This window comes from Danio rerio, chromosome 22 (assembly GCF_052040795.2).
Source record: "Danio rerio strain M-AB ecotype USA chromosome 22, GRCz13ab, whole genome shotgun sequence".
Taxonomy (NCBI): domain Eukaryota; kingdom Metazoa; phylum Chordata; class Actinopteri; order Cypriniformes; family Danionidae; genus Danio; species Danio rerio.
In genome coordinates this window covers 31,306,832-31,326,126 of record NC_141042.1, presented here as the reverse complement: position 1 = coordinate 31,326,126, position 19,295 = coordinate 31,306,832, and the positions used below count along the sequence as shown (strand labels likewise).

The 19,295-nt window shown below is 34.3% G+C and overlaps 1 protein-coding gene across 1 annotated transcript; it reads left to right on the top strand.

Annotated features, from left to right (window-relative positions):
• Nucleotides 1–702: 702 nt before the first annotated feature.
• Nucleotides 703–15,388, top strand: LOC147831628 (adhesion G protein-coupled receptor G7-like). Its single transcript, XM_087304842.1, has 13 exons — nucleotides 703–818; nucleotides 1,415–1,552; nucleotides 3,922–4,013; nucleotides 5,181–5,311; nucleotides 5,389–5,521; nucleotides 5,595–5,751; nucleotides 8,518–8,667; nucleotides 10,184–10,296; nucleotides 12,448–12,776; nucleotides 13,313–13,394; nucleotides 13,822–13,980; nucleotides 14,529–14,688; nucleotides 15,290–15,388. The coding sequence occupies exons 1-13, from the start codon at nucleotides 714–716 to the stop codon at nucleotides 15,386–15,388; spliced, it is 1,848 nt and encodes a 615-aa protein (XP_087160968.1). The 5' UTR covers nucleotides 703–713.
• Nucleotides 15,389–19,295: the final 3,907 nt, after the last annotated feature.

Genomic DNA, 19,295 nt, shown 5'->3' with positions numbered 1-19,295 from the left:
AATTGTCCGTAGTGTATGAGTGTGTGTGTGGATGTTTTTCCAGAGATGGGTGGGAGATATGCCGGAAGGGCATCCGCTGCATAAAAACTTGCTGGATAAGTTGCCGGTTCATTCCGCTGTGGAGACCCCGGATTAATAAAGGGACTAAGCCGACAAGAAAATTAATGAATGAATGAATGAATGCTCACCCTGAGAGCAGTTGGAGAATATTTTTTTTTTTTTTACTGTTGAACACAAAATAAGATATTTAGAAAAACCTATGTAACTAAACCATTTCTGGTCACAACTGGCTTCTCTACTATGGATGTCAATGGGGACCATCAACATTTTGGTTTCCAACATTCTTCAAAATATCTTCTTTTGTGTTCATCAAAAAAAAAAAGAAAAAAAAAAGGAATTGACAGTGCAGTGCAATCTGAGCTGCATCAATGCTTTTTAATGCGCTTGACCCCACCCCATACCCTACCCGTCACTCCATTGAGTGCATTATGTCTGACATTGCATCGCTGAGTGATGCAATCTCAGCTTGCATCATAAAAGCTGCATCCAGATACTATTGCTTTAACTTGAGTTGGGTCAGAAGAAGTGAAAATCCATATCAAAATAAGTTATTGTGACTGTTTTGGTGTAGCCATGTCAGTGTTTTTCATTCATTGGGTAACATGTTTAACTGGACTTGTGTGTTTGTTGTGTCTTCTTCAGCTGATACTCCTATGGCTTCAGCTCAGTGTTTGAATTACACACAATTCTACGCATTCGGGGGACTTAAACGTCTGGACTGTGACCTGAACCTGAAAGCGCTCGAAGGCAAAGTCAATGTCTGTATTTCCACCTTTGAATAATTATAGGAGAGAATTTGAAACATTCACATTGATTTTGAACGAAAACAATTGACACCAGTCATATTTTATTTTATTATATTTATATTTTTCATTTATTCATTCATTCATTCATTCACTCACTCACTCACTCACTCACTCACTCACTCACTCACTCACTCACTCACTCACTCACTCACTCACTCACTCATTCATTCATTCATTCATTTGCCTTTGGCTTGGTCCCTTAATTCCCACACAGTCCAAAGACATGCGGTATAGGTAAATTGAATAAACTAAATTGGCCGTAGTGTAAGTGTGTGAATGAGTGTGTATGGAGGTTTCCCAGTACTCGGTTGCAGCTAGAAGGGCATCCGCTGTGTAAAACATATGCTAGATAAGTTGGCAGTTCATTCCGTTGTGGCGACCCCAGATAAATAAAGCAACTAAGCCAAAGGAAAATGAATGAATGATTAAACATAAAATATTTTTTTAAACTGTAACATCATATTTGTATTAATTGTTGCATCTTGTTTACTGTATTGTATAGTCAGTGTTGTGAACTCTGTACAGCGTTGTAATTATTTATTTTTCAGAGGACACTGGAGGAGAATATGAGCGTTGCCTCCAGTGTGGAGATACTCACATCCAAACCTGGAGAGTTAACATCTGAAAACATCACCTCAGCGGCTATTATTGTCCAAGACCTGCTGTCCTCCAGGATGTTTAATGAGGCAAGAATCTGAGTTTGGGTGAACAACTTTACATGCACGCCAATACGCTGATAACAATTCACTAAAATTCACATGTATTTATGTAGTTACACACACACACACACACACACACACACACACACACACACACACATACAAATATATAATCTCACAATAAACTAAAATTAAATTTGCATCATAAATATTGTCAATGTTTTTCACTTTCAGATTCCAATGAATATAGCTTTTAATACTGACCTGCCATTAAACAATAAATAAATTACTTATAATAAATATCTCTGATTACTTACAGTGTTGGAGTAATGATTTTAGAGTAACACATTACTTTTTATTGTCTAAGAAAATATCTGAGTTATTTTTTTTTTCATTTTTCGACAGACAACGCTTCTGTGAAATCATGAGAAAATGCAAATGTGTTGTGTCTAAGACATGTCTAAATGATTACTGTCATTCTAGCTTAAAAGTAAACATGTATTTATTCATCTAACTTTGAGATTCTGTATCCTTCAGTACTCTTAAGGTACAAATGAAATCAAAACTAACCACATAAATTTGTTAGCTTTGTTAATTTGTTAGCCACAATGCTATTTTTTGAACAATTCAGCATGTCATTAAGAAAAAAAAAAGAAGTTTGCCCTTGTAATCTAAAATTTAAACCTGAAAATGCAGATTTTCCTGTTTGTTTTCAGTTTAATTCTCAGATTTTGTCTATCTGGGGTATTGGACGTGGCTAACATAATTAACCACGCCCCTCCAGTTGTCAGTTTTAATGACAAACAGAAATGGTGAGCAGGAGGTGTCTGTTGGGTTGTAATAACTCCCCCAAAACTCTTTTCCCGATCTTTCTGGGCTCTGTTATACACCTGGCACAATAAGGTGCAAGAAGTGTTTGGCACAATTTGTTGCTATTTTGAAACCACTGCAACAGTAATTTTCACGTTTTGCGCATTGTTTAAATAGCAAATCCATTGTGGACTTTTTGGTGTGTTAGACTAGAAAGTAGGTGTTTTAAGATGCATTGTTGGCACGTTGCTATTTTGAGGAACTGAAATAGACCGAGCCATTGACAAAATAAAAGCTGGCCTCAAGTCCAGTGCAGAGCGTTTTAGTTATGCACCTATGCAGGTCCAAAACACATACAAATCGCTTATTACACACAGGATGTACAGCAATACAGAGATATTTTTACATATGAAATACATTTTAAGGATTAAAATGACACAAACGTGATTATTTTCTACATATAAAAAAACATTTCCTCCCTGCCTTCATGTGCCCCTGGGCTTTTTTCAGTTTATTTGTGACAATTTGCAGTTTTTGTATAATTTTATTAATATTAGCAGTATTATTTATTATAAGCTTGTTTATACTTGTTGTAATAAAAATAAGTTTAGATTTGTCCACCTGTCAGATTTTGGAGACATCTGCATCACCACATGGGGCATAGGACATTGGCTATAACTCTTTTTGATCAAACTTCTTTATTATTATTAATTTATTTGTTTGCTGGAAATTTTAACTGAATTTAGAAATAAATTAAATAATTGAATTTGAAACAAATCTTTGCGATTAACATATAAAATTAAATATGTAGGCTAATAGATGTCTTCAGTGGAGAATGTACAACACCGTTTCCTTATTCACAAACGTAAAGAAGTAAAGTAAAGAGTAAAAGTAAAGAGAAAGTAAAGAGGCTGAATGGAGGAGGCTCGTTATTTATCCTTGTGCTGCAGATGGTCTGTTTAACAATTTTTTCGCTAGTGAAGAGTTCAGATTTTCCACTTACATTATATCCAATGTAAATAGCAACTGCGCCAAGACGTGACACAAATGACTCTTAAAGGGAATCTGAGATGAGATTCTGATTGGTTCAATGCACATTATGCTCAAAACACACCCATAACCCATTAGGAGAATAAGCACAACACTGTTAGACCATGTGCCACAGCACAAACCATATTTTTCCATCTTTAAAATAGCAAAAGTGGATTCGAACAAACCCTTAATGCTTTTGGGCCATTTGCTTTATACTTTGCACCTAGATCATTAAAATAGAGCCCTCTGAATGAAATGTGTACTTTACTACATCTAATCAGTGCGCTGTAGAAAAAACAAGCCATGTCCATTGTTTTCTCATTTAATATTCCAGAACTGTCACAATATAAAAAAAATAGTCACAGCTTCATGTTCATGCAGACTTTAAAAATAATAAAAAAACAAACAAAAGAAAAAAGTGAAATACAAAATCTGTATGTTTATATGCTGCATAGTGTTTTTTACAGTACATGTAATCAATCCAGCATAATGTGAGCGTTTGACTGATGTATGAAAGCGCTGAGATGTTTTTGAGGTTTGTTGTATCTGTGCAGTCAGTTGCCGTCTCAGCGGTGGCCACCATCAGTCAGCTCATGAAGACTGATCAACAGCAGCACTCTGGAAACACTTATGACGCTCTTCAGAGGTATTTTTACATACACTGTTAAAAAAGAAATCACATAATAAAACAACCTATACTGTAAGAAATGCTGGTTCCACACAATCAATTTGTTTTAGTACAACAAGAAGGAATTTTGTAACTTATTAGTTTTTACTAATTTAAGTGGATTGAATTTAAAACAATTACGTTGTCACAAGATTGGCAAAGTGGCTTAGTGATTAGCACTGTCGCTTCACAGCAAGAAGGTTGCTAGTTTGAGTTAGGGTCCCGGCTGGGCCAGTTGGCATTTCTGTGTGGAGTTTGCATGTTCTCCTCATGTTGGCATGGGTCTTCCCCCAACACCCTCCCTCCTAAATTTAAATAAGTAGTTTAAACAAACAGCAAAGATCATTTTTTAGTGTATGTTTTCAAATCAATTTAATTTAGAAAGTTTAGAAAATGTTTCAACTTAAGTCAGCTTAATTGATGCAAGTTAAAATGACTTGTGAAGTTAAATTTATTCAACTTACAAATTTAAGTGAGCAACACATTTTTTACAGTGTAGGATTTGGTATCTTTTCAATGAGAAATAATATATAATTTGCATAATACATAAACACCACTTATGTAATAATAATTTACAGCAAAACATAAAACTCAATGAGTGTATTTTAATTAAACAACAATTTTTTTTAAAATCATTATTATTAAAATGGATTCTACTGCTTACTTTTTTTGTGAACAATAGAATTTTCCAGCTATTCACAAACATTTTAAAAAACAACCATGACAAAATCTGTTGTGTGTGTGTGTGTGTACACTTTATATATAATGGATAATGACATGGGTATGATGTTGGTATGACAATGTTAAGTTGGTTTACGAGGACATGCTTTGTGTCCTTGTAATACAAAATGCTTGAAAGTCATGCTTAACAGTGATTTATGGCATTACATTGTTGCCTCATGTTTCCTGTGAGAGTTGGGTTCAGGTATAAAGGGTAGGGTAAGGCCATATGATAATCGTTTTACAGTATAACGATATTTTATCTTTGGAGAGCCCTCATAAACTAAACTCATTTTAGTATTTGTGTGTACATGCGTGTGTGTGTGTTTTTTTTGGTTATTTTATGCATTTTATTTTTAAACGTATTAGTTGTTTTCGGCTAACATGTACGTATGTTACACTTTTGTATGTGTATTATATCTGCAGTGTCACAAAGACTTTGGAGGATTTTGTTTTGTCCATGACAAGCACGACTCCACTGGTGCAACCAAACATTGCTCTTCAAAACATCAAATTGTCAAGCTGGACCCCACAAGTGAAGTTCTACTCTCAAACAGGTCAGAAAAGAGCCAATCCAATTATAAATTTAATTTGTTTATAACAGAAAGACTGTAATGGAGGCAGTTTTCACCAGGACTGTCAGATAAAGCTCCTGAAAGAATCGGTCTTGGCGGAGATGCTGCTAGCATGACGTCCTCTTTAGGACACCCCGTCGATCTCTTGCTAACGGTCAAACTGCAAAACGATTCCCAGAATGACCGTGGTAGGTTTATATATTTAGGTGGTTGTTTTGGTTTTGAGGATTAAAATTGAGTCTGATCTCTCTTTCTCTGTAGACAGCAGAAATCTCAGCATTGGAGTGGTGGTTTATGAAAACGATAATTTTTTCAATTCAAAACAGTTTGATAGCAAACTAAACACAACCACAAGGGTGGTTTCTGCCAGCCTTACAGACAAACACATGCTTGAGAACGTGGAGTTTGCCATCAGGCCTCAGGTACAGTAAACAAACATAAATTCATTATTATTACATAAAATAAGCAGATTCTGAATCATTCATGTTATTAGTCAATACAACACCTACATGTGAAATAATGATAGAGTTGTTAGCATAAAATAAACCCTGTCAGGGTGGTGAGGATCAGGAATGACCAGTTTTGTTTATTACAATTTGAATAAAAAAAGATAATAAAGTGTTGTTTAGAACACTGGAAAAAGTATGAAAAGAAAGATCTTAATACTAGTCAAAATCATATGAAACCACGGTTTAAAATAAGTTTGAAATATGACTGACTCATAAACCATGTATTTCTGTGATTACAACTACATTTTCAGCATCATTAGTACAGTTTCCAGTGTCACATGATCTTTTAAAAATCCTTCAAATATGATTATTTAATGTCTAAGAGAAAATTGTTATTAATACCAATGTTGGACACATTTGCACAATTACTATTATACTAAGAGTATACACACACCGGCCACTTTATTAACCACACCTATCTAACTACTCGTTTTTGCAAATTTCTAATCAGCCAACCACATGACAGCAACTCAATGCATTTAGGCATGTAAGAATGATCAAGAAGATCTGCTGCTGTTCAAACCGAGCATCAGAATGCAGAACAAAGGTGAAAATTGGCCAATAGAAGATTGGACAAACATTGCCTGGTCTGATAAGTCTCAATTTCTGATTTCGGATAGTAGGGAGTCAGAATTGGCGTCAACAACATGAAAGCATGGATCCATCCTGCCTTGTATCAATGGTTCATCATGGTGGTATTGGTGGTGGTGTAATAGCAGGGGGATATTTTCTTGCTCTCTTTGGGCCCATTAGTACCAATTGAGCATCATGTCAATGCCACAGCCTACCTGAGAATTATTGCCGATCATCTCTTTATGACCACAATGTACCCATCTTCTGACGGCTACTTCCAGCAGGAAAACTCGCCATGCCATAAAGCATGAATAATCTCGTACTGGTTTCCTAAACATGACTGTACTCAAATGACCTCCACAATCACCAGATTAGCAATATGGATGTGCAGCCGACAAATCTGCCGCAACTGCGGGATGCTATCATGTCAACATTGACCAAAATCTATTTAAAGTATATTGTTGAATCTATGCAGTGGTGGAAAGAGTACTAAAAAAGCATACTTAAGTAAAAGTACCCTTACTTGCCTAAAGATGTAGTGTGAGTAGAGTAAAAGTACCTGTTGTAAATATTACTAAAAGTAGGGGTAAAAAGCAACCCTTTTAAAAGTACTCATTAGTAGTGAGAAGTGAGTATTATGCTGTTAAAAGTTGATGCATTTACATGTAATTTGTGGATGTGTGTGTTAACCTAACATTCTGTAATGCATTTAGTTATTGCCCAGCAGGCACACATTGTTTTAAGACGTTAATATTAGGTTAGGTTTAGGTTTTGATGTCAGGTGACCTAAATTCAATGCCTAGCCAGCGTCTAAGGACAACATTATATTGATGTCCAATAGTGACATAAAATAATGTTGATATTTGGTTGATTTTAGGTTGTTAGAAAATGACCAAAATCCAATTTCGAGCTAACATCTTAAACCAACATCCTACTGATGTCTAATACTGACATTTATTAATCCGTTATGGCAACCAAAATTCAACGTCTGATACTGTAGGTGTCATAGTGGTAACATCGACACAACGTTAAGCTGTAACATCATTAGACGTTGATATTTGGTTGGTTTTAGGTTGGACGTTGGACATTGACATCGGGCTAACATTGAGTTCTGATCTAAACCACAGATTACAGATTTTCATTTACAAACAAAATGCAGCATCTCCACGATGTTAGGGCACAATTTCAATCTGACGGCATGTTGACGTCTTGTGCCTGCTGGGTGTTTAAGGCCATTTTGGTTATCATACTGCAAATTTTCATCATCTTCTCATCGGTGACATGCATTTAAACCAGGGGTGCCCATACTCGGCCCTGGAGGGCCGGTGTCCTGCAAAGTTTAGTTCCAATCTCAATCAGACGCACATGGGCTATCTAATCAATCTCATACTAGGCTTTCAAGAAACATCTGTGCAGGTGTGTTGAGGCAAGTTGGAGCTAAAATCTGCAGGATATCAGCCCTCCAGGACTGTGTTTGGGGATCCCTGATCTAAACAGTCTCTGGGTCAATGCGTGTAAAGATTTTGAATTTCTTCTTTTACACTTTTAATGCATCAAACAGTTTGCTGCAATGTAAAGTGCACATGCCTTGAGGTAGTTCATTATGATGCAATTTACATTCTATGTGTGATTTACTGCAGTGTGCTGACTGCAGGTTGAAGGAAAGTAGTAAAGTAAAAGTACAGATACAGCACCAAAAATGTACTCAAGGAAAAGTAAAAGTACAATTTCTTAGGGAATTACATTTTTAACAAAAACTACTCAATTACAGTTAATTGAGTGTTTGTAATTAGTTACTTTACATCACTGAATCTATGTCATGAAAGATTAAGGCAGTTCTGAAGACAAAAGCAGGTCCAGCCCTGTACTAGTAAGGTGTCCTTAATAAAGTGGCCAGTGAGTGTACTGTATATACTGTACCACCAGTTTCAATTAAGACAACTCTATTCAAATATTAAGGTATATATATATATATATATATATATATATATATATATATATATATATATACAGTATATATATATATATATATATATCCAAGCATATTGCAGACACATAATACATTAAATGTAAAAATTCATTTAGATTTTATGTTTGTGTTTTCAGAATATATCCGGCCTGACACTCTTTGACTTTGCATGTGTGTTTTGGGACTATAATAAGAGAGATTGGAGAACAGAGGGCTGTGTCAAAGTTCTAGATCACTCTGGTGTCAACTGTAAATGCAACCATACCACCAACTTTGCAATTTTGGTGGTGAGTTTGACAGACATCTTGCTATAAAATCTTTTAGCTGTCTAAAAGATTATCACTAATGTTTTGTTTTTTACTTAGCAGGAATTAAAACCATTTCCCAGATGATGTTTGATGGTTGCCAAATTAGTGACCAAAGTACCAAGTGACCATTCATTCATTCGTTCATTCATTTTCTTTTTGGCTTAGTAACTTTATTAATGCGGGGTTGCCACAGCGGAATGAACCGCCAACTTATCCAGCACATTTTTACACAGCAGATGCCCTTCCAGCCGCAACCCATCTCTGCGAAACATTCACACACACTTTTGCTTCCACAATCCAAAATAAACAAAGTAATCTAACATCAGTGCCTGAAAGCTCTGCTCCTTCCACTACATGAGCAAAGCTGCAAGCGTCCGTTAAGTGTGTAACGCCCCATTCACATGGGGCATCAGCATCAACGCTTCCCATTCACTTTGAATGGTTAACATCAAGCATTGCCAAACTGCATTGTGGATCCGTTGGTGCCGCTTCAGTGGCATTGCTCGCTGCAGAAGTTGGGTATTTCTCAACTTTTCAAGCGCCAATGGACACTTCAGCCAATCAGATCATTTTATGCAAATAAACCAGTTTAGACAGTAGCCAATTGTGGACTAATTTCATTGGCTGACGCTGCTATGATGATCGTGTAAGCCCCAACTTCAGACACGCCCTCTGTCAAGCATTGACTGAAGCCCCGTTTGAATCGAGTGTGAAGTGTCCAACATTCCACACCTCATTTTACCGGCTGAATAAGTGCATCATCCAGGTAATTAAAGTGCATTTAATATATATTTTTTATAGTTTTCAGTGTGAATGCAGTATTTATACTATTAAATGGTGTAGAATAGTGCATAAGTATGCAATTTGGGACGCAGCTTATATGTGCTGTAAATAATGCTACTTCGTAAATAATACCACAAGAGACAAAGCTCATAGATCAGTGAAATCTGGCATTAGCATGATGCTAAGCTAACATAAGGACGAATCGCATACTTATGCACTTTTTATGCCATTTTGTAGTATAAATAGTGTAGGTACAGTTCACGGTTCACACGGAAATATTTGTTTTATTCTAAATAAAATAAGTGCACTTTAAATACACGTAGGATGCACTGTGATGGATGATGGATTGTGAAAGCAAAAATCTCCTACAAGAGTGATTATATCGCCATCCGATGGTGAATGCAGTTATTTTTATAGCAGGTATTATTTGGTAGTTTGGTCATTTATTTCACTAATTTGGCAATGGTCAAACGTTATCAGGGAAATGGTTTGAATTTGAAAAAAAAAAACAACAACAATAGTGTTCCATTTGGGACTACACTAGATTCATATACTATGCTGTTGAGTGTGTACAGAACTACATAGTGCATAAGTGCAGTGTGCCATTTGGGACGCAGCTCAAGTTGGTTATGCCAATTTACCTACTGTGGTATTAAGTTGAATATTTCCTGATGCATGTTTATCAATCATTAAGGTTTCTCTGTTTCTGTAGAGCTTCAGAGCAGATTACAGTTATTCTGAGGCTTTAAACTGGATTAGCATTGTGGGATGCAGTTTATCCATTGTGGGCTTGGTCCTTACAACAATGTATCAAATTAAAACAAGGTACGTTCAAAAAAAGAACATGAATACATTTTAAATATATATGAGCATTTACTGTATTATAGTGTCATATCTATAGTACATACACAGAGCTGAAAAAAATCATTTGAGAGATTGATTCTGCATAGATTCTGGGATTTTAAAAATGCGTGGTTTTTCTCTTGAAATTCTGAGTTTTTAAAAGTAGATGGCACCCTAGGCTAGTTTTTATACAGCAGACATCACTTTAGGCTAGATTTTAACAACAAATGGGGCTAGTTTATAACAGCTGATGATGCTCTCAGCTAATTTTTAACAGCAGATGGTGCTCTAGGATAGTTTATAATAGCTGACAGCTCTTTAGGCTAGTTTTTAACAGCAGATGGGGCTAGTTTTTAACAGCTGACTTTGTTCTAGACTAGTTTTTAACAGCAGATGCCACTGTAGGGTAGTTTTTAACAGTATATGGTGCTTTAGGCTAGCTTTTATTAGCAGATGGCACTTTAGGCTAGTTTTTAACAGCAGATGATGCTTTAAGCTAGTTTTTAACAACTGCAGGTGGTGCTCTAGGCTACTTTTAACAGCAAATTGCGCTCTAAGCTAGTTTTTAACAGCAGATGATGCTCTAGGCTAGTTTTTAATAGTAGATGATGCTCTAAGCTAGTTTTTAACGACAGCAGATAATGCTCTAAGCTAGTTTTTAAGAACAGCAGATGGTGTTTTAGTCTAGTTTTTACAGCAGATGGCGCTCTAGGCTAGTGTTTAACAGTAGATGGTGCTCTAGGTTAGTTTTTAACAGCTGACAGTGCTCTAGGCTAGTTTTTAACAGCATATAGTGCTCTGAGCTAGTTTTAAACAGCAGCAGATGACACTCTAAGCTAGTTTTTAATAGCAGACAATGCTCTAAGCTAGTTTTTAACAGCAGATGATGCTCTAAGCTAGTTTTTAACAACAGATTATGCTCTAAGCCAGTAGTTCTCAAAGTCGAGGTAGGGACTCCATGGGGGGTGGGGGTATAAAGGCAATGAGAGTAGGTCGCTTTGTGATTTCCAAAAATCTCATATATTTTATTAAACTATTAGAATAATCATAATTTATTAATCATTATATTTTATTTGTGACCCCTGGGGTTTTTATGCTGGATTAACATCACAGCAGTACTTTGACACTTTTATGCCACTCACATACATTAAAAATTAAAGCCACAACTGAACAAGAAGGATGATCTCCTTGTGGCTCTAAGTCTTCAAAAGTAAACCAAGAATAGTCTTGTGCTATAAAAATTGTGCTCACCATTCTCATTAAGTAAGGTTAATATTAAATTAAACAAATGAATAATGATTATAAAAATATATGGTTGTAAGACTGTTGCACTTTTTTTTGTTGCCAATATGCTTATGTTTATATAGTTTCTATTGTTGTGTGTGTGCATCATTATGTGCAATATTTATATGCTTATTACCACCTCCAAACATAGTGGGGGTCACAAGGCACTCGAGTTGTTATTTTAGGGGCTGCAGGCTGAAAAGTTTGAAAACCCCTGCTCTAAGCTAGTTTTTGACAGTAGTTGGCGCTCTAGGCAAGTTTCTACTGCAGATGGCGTTCTATGCTATTTTTATTGCAGATGGCACTTTAGGCTAGTTTTTGACAGTAGTTGGCGCTCTAGGCTAGTTTTTACTGCAGATGGCGCTGTAGGCTAATTTTTAACAGTAGTTGGTTCTCTAGGCTAGTTTTTACTGCAGATGGCGCTCTAGGCTAGCTTTTGACAGTAGTTGGCGCTCTAGGCTAGTTTTTTAACAGCAGATGATGCTCTAAGCTACTTTTGTATCACTATATACTAGTTTTTAACAGCAGATGGTGCTCTAGGATAGTTTTTTACTGTACACTCATACTCATGAGGAAGACCACTTGCAGTTGTACTCCTGACAATTTGTAAATTACATTAAAAGTGAACAAACAAAAAATAGACTGGTGATTTTATTGAATTTTACGAAATGTACCCATTTTCTTTGAATTAAAGTGAAAGAATACTAAAATATCACTATGCTACAATTTCTTTCCTAATTATCAGTATTTTCTAAAGTAAATTTGATAAGTTTTGTCTCTATAATGATTACAAAACCTGCAAAAATGTAATCCTCTTGATTTCTTGTCTAAATAAACTCATAAAACCAGGAAAAGAAGAGGAGCCAACTCCACTATGCTGTTAGTGAACATCTGTGTCTGCATGACCACCTACTACCTGCTCTTCATTTTTGGGATCAACAACCCAGAGCCGAACTCAAAGGCTTCTGTTTCAAAGCAGAACGTTATTCCTTCTACAGATTTGCAAGTGATGGTTGATCAGGGTCCTTGTACCGCAATCACAGCCCTGCTGCAGTACTTCCTGCTGGCCACATTTGTCTGGAACATCTTATATGCAGCTCATGTGTTTTTCCTCATTAGAAATGCCCTCAATGGTCCACCTCGAGCTTTCCACACCATCGCCATGATAGCCGGCTGGGGTACATTTAAACTGATATTAAAACTCATGACACTTTAGATTTAATTTTAAATTAATTGAACAATTTAGGATATATTATAAACATTTTAATTTTAAAATTTGGAAAATTAAAATGCATTTTTATAATTTCCACTTATATTATTGCTATTTTTTTTTTTATCTTGATGGTTACAATTTAGGATAATGGTCCATTAGTTAATGTAAGTTAATGCATTTAACATTAACTAAATATAAATTATCTTGTAAAGAATTTATCAATCATAGCTCAACATTGAATAATTATTAAAATCCAAAGATGTGCTTGTTAACATTAGTTAATGCACTGTGATATAATGATATAACTATTTAACATCAAAAAGATGAATAAATACATTATTAAATGCATTACTAATTGTTTGTTCATGTTAGTAAATAAATAACATATATAATGGACCACTATTCTGAAGTGTTACCTAGTCATTTAAAAAAAAAAAATGACCAGGATGAAAATTAAATCATTTAAATAAATGATATTCATAAAGGCCTCTAATATTATAGGTTTGCCTGCTGCTATTGTTGGCGTCTCGCTGGCCACAACTTACAGATTTAAGGACCCTTCAGGTTATCGACAAGAAGAGTTGTAAGTGAAAAAATCTTTTTATGCAGCCTATTTAATCTAAGCTATATTCCCTGTGAAATTCTGAGATTTCTGTTTTATTATCTGCATTATGAAAATGAATCATAGTTTATTATTGAGTAGTATTATTTAATTTGATTACTACTGGCGTAACCACAGTTAATGTTATTATTATTCAAAAAGCAAAACCATGGTTAAAATTTTACAATTATTTTAATTGTATTTTGTAGTAAAACCATGTGGTTATTTTACTAAAATAACAACATGCACTAAATGGTAGAACTATTTACTTTACAAACAAATTTATTATTAAATTGTAGCATTGACTGGATAAAATAATATATCAGTTAGCATTTTCAAAATATAGAATTACTTACGCATCATCATTAAACATCCTGCTGTTTTTCGTCAACCATTTGCTTTGTTGTAGTTGTTGGTTGGCCTCTTTGGACAAGATGGGAAAGTTTGATCCAAAGCGGCCGATGTTGTGGGGATTCTTGCTCCCTCTAGCGGTCATGTTGAGTTTTAACACATCTGTACTTGTCTACTTCTCTCAAACTATCTGCTGTGCAAATCCCAACCTGAAGAGGTATGTGAACAAACCATAAACTCGTACTTGTTTATGTACTGTAAATTTAATCGCTCCAGTTGATAACCTTCGTTTATTACATTCTAGTCAGATCCGGATTAAAAATGGCAGGAATTCTCTGTTAACTGTTACGTATTTGATTTGTTATAATCCCAGAGATTGTTTCAATAAGTGTTGGATAACAATTAGAGGTAGGCTAATATATTACATTTGCATAAGTCACTTTAAAAATGGCTTTGATGTGTTACTTAGTTGCCTTTTGAGGCAAGTAATGTGAAAGGTTGAAGTAACTAAATTTTACTTTGTTGCTTTAAGGAAAGTTATATTGAAGTAGGCCTATGTTGTTATTTTTGCCGTTTTTGCTATCTATCTATCTATCTATCTATCTATCTATCTATCTATCTATCTATCTATCTATCTATCTATCTATCTATCTATCTATCTATCTATCTATCTATCTATCTATCTATCTATCTATCTATCTATCTATCTATCTATCTATCTATCTATCTATCTTTTTTGGTTAAATGTTGATTTCATTTCTGTAGCTCACGAAGAACTCCTTTAAAGAAGAAGATTTTGAGTAGTTTCTCTCTGGCTGTGGTGCTTGGTTTGTCTTGGGTCATTGGATACTTGGTGCTCATAACTCGAGACAAAACACTTTACATCATTCTCAGTGTCATCTTCTGTCTCTGCAACACAACACAGGTCTGTTACTTCTCGCTATTTATAAATATTTTTCATCCAGTGCTCAGCATATATGAGTACACCTCTTACAAATCTCGCATTAAGATTAATATTTTCTATAGGAAGGTTTATAAATATTTTATTCATACATATATAGTCAGTACTGAAGCCAAATCTGGAGCTAGTCTAGCAAAATAACTGGTTCAAAATTAGCACATCTAAATGTATATGTTATAGAAAAATAGGAAATGAAATAAAATTAAAAAGCTGAATTCAAGAGAAATGAAAATATTTATCAAATTTGGTTGAAATTTTGTAGTTTATTTTTCTCAATATTTCACATTTAAATGCATTTTCTTGATATTTCTTTATATAACTTTATATTATATATGTTCGATGACTAAAATATTACTTTAATAAATATATCTGTTTAATAAATCTGTTCAAAATGCACCAAAATATTTGACCTATATTTACTGAGAAACGAATAAAAATATTCATTGTGTACTCAATTATGCTGAGTACTGTATATGTAGATAATAGCCTACTACAGATATTTAACATATTATTTATGTTTCCCACTAGTTTGGTGACTAACAACTACGTTTCTGTATTTATAAAGGGTGTTCAGATTTTCATTTTATTCACGCTGATGTCATACCTAAAGACAAGAACCCGAAATAAACTGGATTCTAACACTAAATCAAGAGGAGAACCTTAAAAACAGACTGAAAAACGGGCACGTTTTTTTTTTATTATTATATTTTAATTGTATTTATTTTACTACACATGAATTTTTTTTAGATTTTAATAGCAATTCTTTGGTTTCTATTTTGACAATCCATGTGCAAGGTGCAAAGCGCAGGGCGCAAACGCATTCAGGGCGTGTCAGAATCCCCTTTTGCTAATACAAGGACAGAAAAATCCACTTTTTGCCATGGCGTGTGGTCTAAAAGGGTAGAGCTTATTTTCCTAATGAGTTATAGGTGTGTTTTGAAAATAAACCAATCAGAGTCTCATCTTCCATTCCCTTTAAAAGCCAGTTGCGTCGCGCCATAGCACATTTGCTATTTACATGACAACTTTGTAAGTGGAAAAACGTAAAAAACGATTTCACTAGCAAGAAAACAGAGCATCTACAGCGCGAGAACGAGAGATAAGGCCTTCTCATTATTTACTTTAACTTTCGCTCTCGTGGATAGGGAAACAATGTACGCACAGACATCAATTAGCCCATAAATAATTAATTTTGATTGTTAAGTGCAAAGATTTGTTTTAAAACTATTTCTAAATTCAGTTTTAATTTCCAGCAAACAAATAAATGAACAATAATAACCAAGTGTGGTCAAAAAACTGAGGTATATCCTAATACATATGCTGTGCCTCATATGGTCTAAAACCTGACAGGTGGACAAATCTAAGCTTGTTTTTAAAAAAACAAATATAAATACGGATATAATAAATAATACTGCTAATAATGATAACTTTATACAAAAGCAAATTGTCACAAATAAACTGAAAAAGCCTCCTGAGATGAAGAAGGCATGAACGTATGAGTTTTAAATTTATGTAGACTAGAAAATAATATGTTTTGTAATATTTTAATCCTTTATATTTATATCCTATATATATCCTTATTATATCCTTTATATATCCTTGATACTTTAATTCTTTTTCATATGTAAAGATATTTGCGTATTGCTCTCCATCTTGTGTGTATTACAGTTTTTTACAATGGCTATGACAGTTTTTTCAATGCATTTAACAAGTTTGCTAAACTCTTAACGCAGCAACTAAAACACACAATTGACAAAACAGTTAATTTTATGCTCAAAATCACACATTGTAAACTAAACATCTAAACTTCTTTTCAAAATACAATAATAAACTAACACACTACACTGTGTCTAACAAAACACTGCAAACATGTTTCAAAATGGCATAATTGTTCAAAACACAAACACATGTTCTCTTTCAACAGAAACATTCAGTCAATCAGAAAACACTGACAATAAAAACACTATCATCAGTTAAAATTACAGAAACGGCATTAGTTTATGTGTCAGCTCTGCCCTTATATTGGAAGACTCTCTACATTTTCATTTTGTTGGGTTTAGTAAATGCATGCATTTTCTTTCTTTTACTGCAAAAATTCAATACAAAAATAAAGGAAAAAATTGCTTTATAAAATTTACAGTTTATGTTAAAAAATACAGACACAGAATTGCTGCAGTACAGATTTAATTTGCAAAAGGACATCATTGCAAGATATACAAACAGAAAAATCATCGCAATTCTAATAAAAAACAAAATAATTTTCTGTTCTGCCTGGTCTTCTGCATTTGCCCGACTTCTTCTCTGGCCCGGCATGGTAACGATGGCCCTTTGGCCTATTATGTTTCTCCTACGACGACGCCTTTTCGCTAAGTTGAAGCCAGCCTCGTCAACATAGATAATTTCATGTGGGACTTGATTGACCTCCAACTTCATGATTCTCTAAAAGTAATTAGACACAGTGTAAATGCTATACTGTACTGTATAACTAATGCATGCACTGAACGCCAGGTTTATAGAGTAGTTCACTGCAAAACACACTGTGCATAGTAAAGTAATCAACGTATTGTATAACCTTACCTGGACGTATTGGTGACAGAGTTCTGTAATGTGCTAACTGTTCGTTTCAAAAACCTCATGAGTCCTTTTTTTAAAACATACAGTATGATCATGTGATTTGAAAAATATCAACACATGAGTGTGCTTTCTAGATGGAAATCATGTTCATATGGGAGATGTCATATATATATATATATATATATATATATATATGGCAGCTGATTCCCATTTAGAAACCACACTTATGTGGTTTGGTTTTTCAAATCACATAATCATACTGTATGTTCAAAAAGAGGATTCATGAGGTTTTTGAAAGGAACAGTGAGCACATTACAGAACTCTGTCTGTATGTATATATATATATATATATATATATATATATATATATATATACACATATACAGGGAATATATTTGTGTTTCAATTGACAGTATGAACAGCTGTTTACTTTGGCTTTAGTCTATATAGTTTCTGTTTAGAACATGATGTTATCTGTTCTGACATACTGTGTGAAAGTATTGGTAAATTGGACTGTAAAATTACATTGTTTTGGTTTTGGTTGAGTTTGTGTGTAAAAGAAGTTCAAGCATTTTAAATTGGTGTTAACTTGATGCATTTTGTGTCAAAGCAACAAGAAATGTGTTAATTGTATAGCCCACGAAGATGGATGTTGTGCTAACCGTGTTAAGAGTTTAGGAAACTTGTTAAATGTATTTAAAAAAGTGTCATAGCCATTGTAAAAAACTGTAAGCAGTATGTAAGCGAGGCGCACAACTAACACGCTCTGCACTGGACAATAGGCCGGCTTTGTTCTTGTCTATTGAAAAATCTATAATAGTTTCTCAAAATAGCAACACGCCAGCAATGCCCCTCAGAACGCCTTCCTTTTTAGACCAGAACCCTGTGGGCGCACATATGAGCGCAAATGGATTTGCGATTTAAACAGCGTGATGCAAAATGTCAAAACGACTCTTGCACCAAGCTGAAACTAGCAAACAATGGCGTCGCGCCTTGCGCCACATTGCGCCGGGTATATGATAGGGCCCAAAGTCTCAAATACTCACATTAAATATTGCACAAGCAGTGGCTGTGGTAAATATATTAATCCAGACATGCTCTTGACTGCTTTAGAATAAATTCTGAATTTAAATTGTCTTTCCGAGCATAAAAATATTATTTTAAAATGTATGCAGTTTGTTTATTTATTTATTCTTTACTGCTTTTAGGTTCACCCTGTGTCAAACATCAAAGATGTACAGTAATAGTTATATCACAAATCAAGCAATAGGAACAAATAAAGCTTTTTTGTATCTCCTAATTATTATGTCATAATGTCAGTTGTGCCTCATTTATTTGTATAAGCTGTTTGTGATGCTAGTTTTGAAATAAATGACTGTTCACTATTATAAATGCAATCTGAACCCCCCCCCCCCCCCTGAATTATTAGCCCCCCTGTTTATTTTTTCCTCAATTTTTGTTCAACAGAGAATATTTTTTTGAATTTCTTTCTAATCATAATAGTTTTAAAAGCTCATTTCTTCTTTATTTTATCTTTGCCATGATGACAGTAAATCATATTTGACTAAATATTTTTCAAGACACTTCTTTACAGCTTAAAGTCACATTTATAGGCTTAACTAGGGTAATTAGGTTAACTAGGCAGGTTAGGGTAGTTATGCAAGTCATTGTATAATGATGGTTTGTTCTATAGATCAAAAAACTGGCTTAAAGGGGCTAATAATTTTGACCTAAAAATGTTGTTTAAAAAAATTAAAACTGCTTTTAATTTAGCCAAAAAAAAAAATAATAATAAAATAAAAAATAAGACTTTCTAGAAAAAATATTTCAGAGATACTGTAAAAATTTCCTTGCTCTGTTAAACTTCATTTGAGAAATATTTGAAAAAATCAAAGGGGGGCTAATAATTCTGACTTTAACTGTGTGTTTTTCATCTACTTGCATCAAACTATTGTTTAGTATAATGCACGTCACAAAAAAATGTATACTGTTATTAT

Coding starts and splice junctions, on each gene's coding strand:
- LOC147831628 (XM_087304842.1), top strand. CDS start 714: ATGGCTTCAGCTCAGTGTTTGAATTACACACAATTCTACGCATTCGGG. Junction 4,014..5,180: donor ACTTATGACGCTCTTCAGAG/GTATTTTTACAT, acceptor TTATATCTGCAG/TGTCACAAAGACTTTGGAGG. Junction 5,752..8,517: donor AGTTTGCCATCAGGCCTCAG/GTACAGTAAACA, acceptor TTGTGTTTTCAG/AATATATCCGGCCTGACACT.